This window comes from Phoenix dactylifera, chromosome 1 (genome assembly GCF_051530095.1).
Source record: "Phoenix dactylifera cultivar Ajwa chromosome 1, Ajwa_hap1_PhDact_Kaust_v1.1, whole genome shotgun sequence".
NCBI lineage: Eukaryota > Viridiplantae > Streptophyta > Magnoliopsida > Arecales > Arecaceae > Phoenix > Phoenix dactylifera.
The window spans coordinates 22,674,119-22,687,097 of NC_143190.1; the positions used below are offsets into that span (position 1 = coordinate 22,674,119).

The 12,979-nt window shown below is 40.2% G+C and overlaps 1 protein-coding gene across 1 annotated transcript; it reads right to left on the reverse strand.

The window, feature by feature from the left end:
* Positions 1–11,059: 11,059 nt before the first annotated feature.
* On the reverse strand, positions 11,060–12,606 carry LOC148715110 (uncharacterized). The gene has a single exon (XM_088718430.2). It carries the CDS (start codon positions 11,912–11,914, stop codon positions 11,060–11,062), a length of 855 nt encoding a protein of 284 aa, XP_088574556.2. The 5' UTR covers positions 11,915–12,606.
* Positions 12,607–12,979: the final 373 nt, after the last annotated feature.

Below are 12,979 nucleotides of genomic sequence, written 5' to 3' on the forward strand. Positions count from 1 at the left end.
AAAGGATTAGGTGCCTCTCTCATGGTTTAATCCTAATCTAATTAGGATTAGCCAAATTTGGGTTCAATCTACGCTAGTCCTAATCCAATTAGGACTTGAATGAATCATGACTTAATTGAACTCTTCAATCCTAATCCAATTAGGAGTCATGTTGATTTATTAGATTAATAATTAATTTAGACTTAAGGAATCCTAATCCAATTAGGATTTGTTTAATTTTAGTCCTAATCCAATTAGGACTTTATTTGAATTCGAAGTCCTAATCCAATTAGGATTTCTAGGAATCCTACTCCAAGTAGGAATCCAATTTTAATTCAAAATTCCTAATCTCATTAGGATTTTAGGAATCTTATTCCAAGTAGGAATTCCAGTCCTACTCCAACTAGGATTCCCAGCCCTAATCCAATTAGGACTCTAGGAATCCCTCCCGAAGTAGGATTTGTGTTTAAGTCTAATTAATTAATTCCCTTTGTTTCTTCTTCAACTTCTTATCAATCAAATTGATTTCTTGTGATTCCTAATCACGATTTCAACCATCGGATCGGTCAATACTTCTAGTGTGTGTGACCCCATAGGTTCTATTCTGACTGGTAGTGAGATATATTGTGATCTCTATCACTATATCATTGAAAACTCCTTTCAATGGGTTGGAACGATTCCAACTCAACTCATTAGGGTTTATCGATCATCAAGATAATCCCTATGAGTCCCACCATCCACCAGTGACACCTAGCAGCATGTAGTGGCTACCCAGCAGAATGGAATGATGAACCTCTAGGTGCAGTTAACATGTGATACAGTCCTACTATCGTGGATCCCTACAGGACGGAGGTCATGGACAACTCGTCAAACCCCATCGTCTGTCATATGTCAAGATTTATTCGACTCGAGTTCGATAGTGAGAAACTCTTTCTCCACTGTGTATACTGCCCCGGCCGAGGTCTTACGAACTCAGTCTTATAAATCACATAGGATCTCTCCTTATCTATCAAGGTCGATAGATTCCATATAGGTGCATACCCTACTCCTACAGTGAACTTACTGCAGCCAATCTACACTGCATGGACCCATATGGCTAGGGACCATGTATGTGTGCAGTCAAACTACAATAACCCCACTGTGAGCAGCCGAAGCACCGCAGGTCAAAGGACCAGTCACACTACTGCAACATCAAGCAAGTCACTGACGAGTGGATAGACATCCAAGTGACTTCTTGTATTGGTCACGCTCAGTACCCTTGTTCTCTAACAAGCACCTGCACTATCACTTCAGTGTCCCTACACTGTGGACTCAAGTCTCGTCCATCCAGAAGGAGAGTGATCTGTGCACTGATCGGATCGATCACCGTCCTCGTGATGATCCTTTGATCAGGAGCATTTAGAAATTAATCACCAATGATACATGGCTCAAATTCTCAACTCTTGAGAATATGTATCATCATCTTATTAATTTCTTGGACGATTCATAGACACATAAACAATATGAATGAAAAGATGCCTTTTATTTATTCAATAATAAATAGTCAAGTACAAAATTATGTCCCTAGAATCAACAATGTGTCAGCCAAATTGGCTTCTAGGGCATACATCTAACATATCCAATATATCTGAAGATGTCCTAAGGTGCCCAAATGTTCACCCTCCGATGTTGATCCACACAGGAATGGGTTCAAGACTCTAGCTCCACCAAAACTTGATTCTAATTGTTCAATCCATCCAAAGAATTTAATTGGCTGATTTTCCTTCACTTCTTCCTTTCTACCTCTAAAACATTCACTAGCCTTTTTGTCCTAAAGAAGACCCTCTTGTCTTGGGTTAGGACAAAAGAGAGAGACTTGTAAGAAAGAAGGGATAAGGGAGAGAGAAGGAAAGGCTTTTCTTGGATGATCTTTAGAACCCCAAGGCACCTCCTTATTTATAAGAGATGGAGGGATGCATCATAAAGAGATGCATCCCATCCACACACCTCATCATGATGAGGCATGTGCCAAGAGATGCATCCCATCATGATGGGGTGCTAAGGAGAAGGGTGTATCAACTTCTTTCTCATGTCTCCCTCTTAAATCCTGATGATCCAAGGGCCCAAATGCAGTGAATCAAAGCCAATGGTCCAGATCTAGGCACTGAGCAACGGTCCAGATCTTTTATCCAGAGAGCCATCCAGTGGTCCAGATTCAGGCGCTGAGCAACGGTCCAGATCTTTCATCCAGAGAGCCATCCAGTGGTCCAGATTTAGGCGCTAACCAGTGGACCAGATCCTTCATCCAGAAAGCCATCCAATGGTCCAGATGAAGGCGCCAACCAGTGGACCAGATCCTTCATCCAGGAAGCGATCCAATGGTCCAGAAGTGAAGGCCCTATCAAACCCAATCCAATTGGGTTTAACCAACTTAAAGAAAACATTAAACCTAATCAAATCAGGTCTAATTAAAGCCAAATGGGTTTCAACTCTTGGCTAACCCATATTAGGTCATGATCTAATCATATTAGATCAACCAAATCTAAGAATCATATTCGAATTTAATTTGAATCAGGAGCTAGGGTTTGCAACAAGTGCTAGCATGTTCATCTTGCAAACATGATCTAATCCAATTAGACCCTTGATCAATTCCCTTGTGTGTGACCCATTGGGTTCCTTATCTTAGCCAGCAGTAGGTGCAGGTGCAAGTTGACCTAACCTGATTAGAATACCTCTAATCCAATTTAGGTTCAATTTAGTGCTAAACCTGACTTAGCAATCAGAACCTTTCTGATGCTTTGATCTAATCAAACTCTTTGATCCGATCAACCCACAAGACATGATTGACGTCTAGCAACGTATCATGTCTACCCGAAAGATGAGGAATGTATTGGACAAATCCAAACATACCCTTCAGTGGAAAGTTACTGTGCAATTCAATCCCTCAGTCATACTACATCCTGAATAAGTGCTCGAGTATGGATCAATATCAAACTCAATCACTTATTCATGTCTCTCTCAATCTTTTATATGATAATTCAAACAATGAAATATTAGAAACTCTTTCTAATATTTATTTTGCTTTGATCAAAGGCTTCTTGAATCATCATAAGATTAGAGTAAGTAGGATGTTACCTTCTCTTACTAGAAGTGACTGATTCCTTGTTGACCTACTCACAACCTTCATACAAAATCCACCATATCCAGAATATCCCGTACACAACGCAATGTCGTGAATGAGGGTAAACCAAAACATAGCTTTAAGTGCACAAGGTACCATGGTGATCTCAGGTCTAAGGATCACTTGCACAACTCCCACTATGAGAACCATCTTTTGATAATTAAGTAAGAATCCATAAGATGTTCTCATGGCTGGTCATTTCAGTGAACTCATTCCTCTAATGAGCACCCACATCTTTGTATTAGTGTCTCACACAAGTGATTGTGAGATCAATCACCCTCTACATTGAGCATACATAAGATGTGCCAGTCTTTCCGGTAATATTGATCCCCGACTCAATATACCAATAATATTCTAAATTAGGATTTTAGGATTTTAGGTCTCACTGGTATGATCTCATCATAACCCTAAAACCAATGTCCTAATTTATGGGGTTCATCATCCAATAATAAAATAGATAAGCAGCAAATGATGAAACACAATGCCTTTATTGATATCGAGTGTCAAAGTACATGATTTGGAGGATTACAAAAAGAAACCCATCAAATGATTGGCTTATAGGGCATCTACTCTTTCAGGTTCACTGTAGGAGTAAGGTATGCACCTATATGGAATCTATCGACCTTGGTAGATAAGGAGAGATCCTATGTGATTTATAAGACTGAGTTCGTAAGACCTCGGCCGGGGCAGATTGTACAGTAGAAAAAAAGTTTTCCACTCTCAAACTTAAGTCGAATAAATCTTGACATATGACAGACGATGGGGTTTGACGAGTTGTCCGTGACCTCCGTCCTGTAGGGATCCACGATATTAGGACTGTATCATACGATAACTGCACCTAGAGGTTCATCATTCCATTCTGCTGGATGGCCACTACATGCTGCTAGGTGTCATTGATGGATAGTGAGACTCACAGGGTATATCTCGATGATCGATAAACCCTAATGAGTTGAGTTGGAATCGTTCAAACCCATTGAAAGGAGTTTTCAATGATATTGTGATAGAGATTGCAATATATCTCACACCAGTCAGAATAGAACCTATGGGGTCACACACACTAGAAGTATTGACCGATCCGATGGTTGAAAAGTGATTATGAATCACGAGTAATCAATTTGATTGATAATAAGTAGAAGAAGGAACAAAGGGAATTAATTAATTGGACTTAAATACAAATCCTACTTGGAGTAGAATTTCTGCAGTCCTAATTGGATTAGAACTGGGAGTCCTACTTGGAGTAGGACTGGAATTTCTACTGGGAGTAGGATTCCTACAATCCCAATTGAATTAGGATTTTGAATTCAATTTGGATTCCTACTTAGAATAGGATTCCTAGAAGTCCTAATTGGATTAGGACTAAAATTAAATAAGTCCTAATTGGATTAGGATTTTTTAAGTCCTAATTAATTATTAATCTAATGAATTAACAAGACTCCTAATTGGATTAGGATTGAAGAGTTCAATTGAGTCAAAATTGATTTAAGTTCTAATTGGATTAGGACTTACCTAGATTAAACCCAAAATTGGTTTACCCTTGGACTAAGCCTAATTAGATTAGGGCTTAGCCACATTAGGACATCCCAATCCTCCTTAGAGGAGGATTAGGGCTAACCAAGAGGGAGGGGCCTCCTCCCCTTTTTCCTCCTTGGTGCGGCAACACAAGAGGGGCCGGCGCCCCTCTTGGAAAAAGATCAAGGGCTCCTAATTTGTAGGAGCCCTTCATGCCTTTAAAAGGAGAAGTGGGCAGCACCCTAGGGCATTCATTGAAGCCCTCTTCCTCTCCAAGCTGTGGCCCCCCTTCCTTCCTTTGGTCTTCAGCCGCAAGCAAGGAAGAAAAAGAAGAAGGCCTTGGCGGCCTCCTCCCCTTCCCTTCCTTCTTCCAACGCAGGGAAAAGAAAAGGCTGTGTCCAACCTTTGGTTCTTCTCCAAAGATCCTTTCTTCTTCTTCCTCCATCCAAGCATAATCAAGAGTTGATTAAAAAGGAAGAAATCAGCCATCAAAAGTAGTCTCTGCAAGGGAGCTAGCACCCCGGGGAGACAAGGAAGCCTTGATCGGTCCTCTACTTCATGTGGATACCCGTAGAGGCCGGATACTTGTGCGGCTTCAAGCGAACCTTCATCCTAAACCACGAACTTCAGTTTGCGGTGATCATCTACCCGCACAAGGTGAAGATCTGATCTTCCTAATGTAGTTAAAAGTTTTTAGTTCTAATCTATCTACGAACGGTTTTTGAACAACGTTCATGGAATGAACGTGTGATCCCGCGCATGCCTCTTCCGCTGCCATCTGAATTTTTTTAATTTTTTGCGTCATGGGCGGGTTCCCAACAGTAGGTGCACCAGGATCCTTGAACTTAGGAGGGGTTTTGTGCTGGAGGATGGAGCTCATTTGTTCGGTTAGGAAGATCTTTTTAGGCACATGTGTCCTAGATTTTCGTTTCTGGGTACAAAGGTCTTTGAAAAATTTGGCATACGATGGAACTTGTTTTATGGCATCAAGGAGAGGGAGGTTGATTTTGACTTGTTTGAATACCTTCATTATTTCTTCCAATGAAGTTCCTTTCTTGCTAAAGGAAGAAGGTGCATTCAGACATGGAGGGAAAGGAGCCTTTGGTGTAAAAGATGTGGTCGATACTGGGTTTGATGGCGACATAGATGAATATGGGATCTCTTTAGGCATAGTCATACTCCTATCTTCATTTTTCTTATGTTCTTTTTCTCCAACCTTATTGTCCACTACGCTTCCGTTTCTTAAGGTAGTCATGGCATTAGTTTGTTCATGGTGAACATCATTCGGGTGAGTCTCTTGAACCATGTACTGCCCTCTCGGGTTACTCACTGGTTGGCTTGGAAGCTTGCCTTCCTCTCTTTTATTTAGTGCACTCACTAGCTGCCCTAGCTGGGTTTCTAATTTGGCAATAGACTGGGTATGGGAGTGCAACAATTGTGTATTGGCTTCGAGTCCTTGAAGGGCAGTCAAAACTTTTTGCTCAAAAGTCATATCTCTTTGGGGTGCTGGAGGAGGGACATGTTGAAATTGTGAATAGTGAGTAGGAGGACGGTTCGGATGAACATTCTAGAACGGTTGGAAGTTTTGGGAATAAGGCTGGGAGGTATTGGAAGTCTGCTGCTTCCAAGAGAAATTTGGATGGTTGCGCCACCCCGGATTATAAGTGTTAGAATACGGATCATTACCCAATCGGGACTGTGCTTGGGCAGCATTAACTTGTTCTTGCACAAATTTAGAGAATTGAGCTACCGAAGGGCATTCATGAATAGGGTGAGACGGGCTAGAACAAAGAGCACAAACTTGTGCTTGGGGAAAGTTTGGAAGTTGTTCTCTAGACATTAGCTGGTGTTCTCTAGACATTAGCTGGTCCAATTTGCGGGACAGTGCATCTACTTTGTCGGATAGACCTATGGGCTGGCTAACTTCATATATGGTCCCATTTCTTTGAGAACTCGGGGGGTGCTTGACGAGCGGAGGAGGCATGGTGGAGAGAATTTTCATTAAGGTTTTCAAACATCTGCCATGCCTCATGCTCACTCTTAAGCATGAAAGTTTTCCTACAAGAAGCATCAACCATCTGATGGTTTTGTTCAGACAATCCATCATAAAAGCATTGCACTAACTGCCATTTGGGTATTTGATGATGCGGGCATTTTCGGAGTAAGTCTCTAAATTTTTTCCAAGTTTCATGAAATTCTTCCCCATCAGATTGGGAGAAGCTCGTGATAGCATGCCTAAATTGGTTTGTTCTTTCTATGAAAAAATATTTCTTTAAAAATTCATGTTGCATTTGAGCCCAAGAGAGAATAGAATTGGCTTCTAATGAATAGAGCCATTGTTTTGCTCTATCCTTAAGGGAAAAAGGAAACAACCTAAGTTTCAGAGTATCATCAGTGAAGTTCTGAATTTTGACAGTAGTGCAGATTTCAAGAAACTCATCCAAATGTTTGTATGGGTCTTCATTGTTAAGTCCATAAAAAGAGGGAAGCATTTGGATGACACTAGACTTAATTTCAAACTGTACAGCAGCAGTGGTATCAAGTAGTCAAATACAAGATGGAGAGGTATAAATGGAAGGAGTAAAGTACTCCTTTAACAGTTTGAATTGTTCTTCAGCCATCTCAACAGGTGGGGCAGATCCTATGGTTCTATAGGTACGGATTTCGGCTCGAAGGGCCCTAATAGAACGCTCTATTTCAGAATCAAAAGATACTAATTCAGGAGATTTGGAACGACACCCTAGCATACACTAATACCTTTCTGATCGTCAAGTACAGTCAAGCATGCACTAAAAGAAAAACACGTCAAATTCTTGTATTTGCCCTAAAATCACTAGACAGCTCCTAACTGGCTTGAAGAGGGCACCTAAGCCTCCAATCCGGTCTAATGAACTGAGTTGACCAGGTAAGCTCCCAGGTAAGTGGGGGGGGTTACGATGCGTTCGCAAAGGTCCCACTTAAAAACCACTTACCTCGAATAGCTGAACTGTCTCCCTTAAAGGGACAAAGCTTGCCTAGACATCAACTGAGCCACAGAGCGAAATTGGTGCAACTTTCGGTGATCTTCATCCTATTGAGCTCGAATATCCCTAGGGGCCAACATCTAATTGATTTTAATTAACGTGATGGCTATGTGAGAATTGATTCACCTAATTTGGGCAAGAATCTGGTGATGAAATCCAGTTCCTATCTTGTTGGGGTGATTGCCCTTACTATTTGTGGATTAATTGGTGTATGTATATCAAGCATGCATTCACATTTTTGCTGAAATTAAAATCAAACAATCACCACAAAATTTTAGGCTAATTGGGACTCAATTTAAATAAGAAAGGTTCAAATGTTACCAAAGAAAATTTTCCCAACAAATTTTTTTTTTAATTTTAGGCAAACCTCTACAGCATTTCTTTTCCAGCAGTTTCCTTTTTTATCGTCCCAGACTTCCTCTTCGATTCCTGATCAAATAATACCAAAAGAAAAACCAAAAATTAGTAAGAGAGAAAAAAAAAGATAAGTAAAGTAACAAAAATAGAAAATATTTTTATTATATATATATATATTTTGAAAGTTTTTTTTTTAATGAAAAGAAAAACAACTATGCTAGCAATCCCTGGCAATGGCGCCAAAAATTGATAGTCAACTTTAAAGACCACGCAATAGCACGTATCTGGTAGAATAGTGATTACGGGTATCGATCCACAGGGATTGGGGTATAGTTGTTTTTCTTTAAAAAATAAAAATATTTAAAAGGAAGAGTTTGTGAAGACTATTAAACTAAGAAATTTAATAAAAAATGCAATTAAAATGATATCAGTTTGAGGAAACCTAGGGCAAGGAATTCACCACTAACATCGGAACAAGGGTTATTTGTATTTTAATTTATTCTTGGGTTAACATTCAAATTGGCTACAAGCCTAATAAGCATTTAAATAGAAATTTACAAAAGTAATTTGGAAATAATCCATCTTCAGTTGGCATGAAATGTGTCACGCCCCCGGCCCGAGATCGCGAGCCGGGGGTCGCGCCAACCGCCGCACACCCGTAGGGAACTCTCCCTACGAGCATGCGAGGCATCTAAACCAAATAATCTCAAATATATAACTAAAATAATTCAGTTGAAATAAATGCAATCTTATTTCATTGACTAACTCAAGTCATAAGGTCTCACAAGTCTAAATACGCAGCGGAACAATAAAGATAAAACATCAATTTAAACAAAGCCTAATCTAGGATAACTTGTGCTTCAGTTCTTCTAGTCGCTCTCCCATTTTAAATTCCCGATAGGTTAGTTCTCAGAATCTGTAAAACAACAAGAAATTGTATAATGAGCTAGACAGCCCAGTAAGTAATAAACACCTTAACTAGTCAATTCATATAATAACATAAAATATAAATACAAATTACGATGAATCAACATAATAACATAATCAATTCCTTTTCAAGCACAAATTCATTAAAATTCGTATTTTTCACATATCTATATACATAATCATAAATCTGATTCGAAATAAATCATATTCATCTCATCAGCCTTTAGCTACAACCACACTTATACCCTGTGGCTAGGCCAGAAACAGAACCGCACTTATACCCTGCGGAGTGGGCCAGAATACCGCACTTATACCCTGCGGAGTGGGCCAGAATACCACACTTATACCCTGTGGTGGGGCCAGAATTGCCAATGCATAACCCCCTATTGGCAGGGTCCAGAACATAGCCAGGCTGAGAGTTCTAAATCTGATGCACATCAAAATTCTTTTGTAACATAATAAATATATCATAATTCGATCTAAATATGCATATACGATACAAAAATAGTAATATAACAATAGTCCAAAAAATATTATTCCAATTCACATATCCATTTTTCATTCAAAGCATCATCTCATAAAATTCATAAATCACATATAAATTCATTAACAATTTATTCGATGCAAAAATAATATTATATAAATGAAGAGTCTAGAGAAGGCAGTTCATTACTTACATTGAACGCGATCCACAACAATCCAATTAATCTCACAAATTCCTTGCAGAACCTAATATCCAAAAATCATATTTTCTTTTAAAATTAATCACAATATATATAAAACTTAAATTTTAACATTCTTCTAGGGCCGACCCTGCAGAAGTGTCTAGCGCCCCGGGTTCGGGTTCGGGTTCGGTTTCGGGTTCATACCCGTAAACCACCCTCTCCCTTTATTTATTTATTTATTTTATTTTCTTTTCTTTTTTTTGCTTTTCTTTGCTTTTATTTTATTTTCTTTTCTTTTTCTTTTCTTTTCTTCCCTTCCCTTTTCTTTTTCTTTTCTCCTTCTCCCGAAGCTTCCCCAACTTCTTCTCCTTCCCCCTTTTCTTTCTTCTTCCTTCTCCTCTTTCTCCTGCGAATGGAGGTCGGTGAGCTCGGAAGAGGTCAAGTCGAGGCCAGCGGCAGCCACAGAAGCTGGCTCTCTCCTTCCCGTGGAGGAGATATGGGCACCGAAGGAGAGGAAAAACCACCTTCTCCTTCTTCCCTCTCTTCTTTTTTATTTCTCCTTCCACTGTTCCTTCTCTGTTTTCACTGAACAGAGAAGAGGAACAAGGGATGGGGGTGCTCTTCGGTCCTCAAAGTGGCCGTCACTGAGGGCCTGCGGCGCCTGTGGCCGAAGGCAAGCCGATTGCCACGGGTGCCTCCCCCTCCTTTTCCTTCTCTCTTCTTCTTCTTCTTCTTCTTCTTCTTCTTCTTCTTCTTCTTTTTCAAATGGTATAACCAAGAGGTGAAGCTAGAAATCTTACCTCAGCCCCGGCGAAGATCCGACGGCTTCTTTCCGGCGGCAAACGGAGGAGGAAAAGGATCATCCGTGCTATGGCTTCTCGGCTCCCTCTCTCTCCCTCTCGGGCGGCAGCGGCTCCTCTTCCCCTGCCTTCAAAGAGAGGAGAAGCCCTAAAAAGACTGGGGGAGCCGGCTTCTTCGGGATGGCTCCCCCCCCTCTCACACGCCCTCACATGCGACGCACGGGAGGCCAAAATTTGGGCTGGGCCGATCAATGGACCGGGCCCAGTTTCGGGATCTCACATCCTCCACCCCTTAAAAGAAATTTCGTCCACGAAATTTTCGTACATGCAGTTCAAGAGTAGAGAATACTTCTTCCAAATCAAGTCATAATACTTTTCAAATCCAAGTCGTCTTGTCTGACCAATGTCAAATAATTCTATTCACCATACTTTCTCTGCACACTCTGATTTAAACCTCAACATACCCGTGTCAAGTCTAGATTTTTTTTTTCTAGAATTACTTGCTTGTTGGTACATTCATTATTATGTCTTATTCCGTGTGAACACTTTCGAAAGTTAAAAGTTTATATTCTTCTTTTGACAATCAATCAAAAAATGTTATGTAACTATTTAATCTTTTCTAGCAGCATGATAAGTTGTCTAACAAAGAGCAGTGGGCATGGCAAAACAATAAATAGAAATAAATATTGGGACTAGATTAATACCTGTCGTCAACACATTAGAAGCCTGTGCATCTTGCTGTGTAAGTGCAAATACTCTTCCTTGAGTCTTTGGCCCCTGGCTTCCTTCCATTGCTTGAGTAGATCTATTCTCGTTTCTTTGTGGGCAGTCTGCAATTTTATGACCTATCTTACCACATCTAAAATAGGCACCAGTGTTCCAATGGCAATCCTTGTCAGCATGAGCCTTACCACATCTGGAACATTTATTGATATTCATCTGCTTAAGGTTGTCACTCGTGGATTTCTTGTTTGAACTTTCGGCGTTTTCATTGCTCTGCCCCTGAAATTCATTTGACCTGTTTCTCTTCTTTTGGTTTCTTTCCCTTTCCAACCGTTCATCAATAACTTCCCTTTCAATTATTAAAGCCTTATTTACCACAGCTGCATAGGTAGTCAATTCATAAGGTACCACTTGTTTTCTAATTTCAGTCTTTAGTCCCATCTCAAATTTATGCGTTCGATCTAGTTCATCTTCGACTAACTTTGGAACAAATTTGGCTAGCTCGGTAAATTTGGCTTCATATTCTGCAACAGTCATATTTCTTTGCTTTAGGTGAATAAACTCCTGCTCTTTCTGCGTCCTTACACTCCGAGGAAAATACTTATCATAAAATGCTCCTCGAAATCTTTCCCAAGTGAGTGGCTCCCTATCCTGCTCATATTTATGTTCCAACATCCGCCACCAGTTGAATGCCTCACCTTGCATCATGTATGATGCAAACAAAATCTTTTCATCATTCTGGCATCTCAAGACAGCAAATGCTTTTTCCATCTCTATAAGCCAATTATCTGCTTCCAACGGTTCTGTAGTCCCCTTGAAAGCTGGAGGAGCCAGCCTCTTAAATTCAGCTATACTGCTGCGTTATTCACACTGTTCCCCTCGTCCTTGCTGTGGCTGTGTCTGGGGCAACTGTGCTTGTTGTTGGAGCAACTGCTGTTGCACTTGCTGTTGCATCTGCATAAGGCCCACTATGGTCTGCATAACTTGGCCTAGGCCTGGCTCTTGTTGTCCTGTCTGAGTATCACTAGCAGGATTGACGACTCTCTCCTGCTGAGGGGTGTTACCAGCTTGTTGGGGTGTACTGTCATTTTGCGGGTTGGGTGCCTTATTAGTAGCTCTGCGAGTAGTCTTTCTCGTCCGACGTGGAGGCATCATGATCTATGTCTATCAGATAGCAGCATACCAATAATAAGCTTACCAGTTCATTACAAGTACATAGAATGGTTGTTACAATCATCATAAACTAACGTCCCAATGTCCCTAGTGTCTACCCACCTACACTCATGTCATGTCAGAGTTTTTTTTTTTTTTTAATCTTAGAATTTATCCATTCATGCTCTGATACCATAAAAGTTGTCACGCCCCCAGCCCGAGATCGCGAGCCGGGGGTCGCGCCAACCGCCGCATACCCGTAGGGAACTCTTCCTACGAGCATGCGAGGCATCTAAACCAAATAATCTCAAATATATAACTAAAATAATTCAGCTGAAATAAATACAATCTTATTCCATTGACTAACTCAAGTCATAAGGTCTCACAAGTCTAAATACGCAGCGGAACAATAAAGATAAAACAACAATTTAAACAAAGCCTAATCTAGGATAACTTATGCTTCAGTTCTTCTTGTCGCTCTTCCATTTTAAATCTCCGATAGGTTAGTTCTCAGAATCTGTAAAACAACAAGAAATTGTATAATGAGCTAGACAGCCCAGTAAGTAATAAACATCTTAACTAGTCAATTCATATAATAACATAAAATATAAATACAAATTACGATGAATCAACATAATAACATAATCAATTCCTTTTCAAGCACAAATTCATTAAAATTCGTAT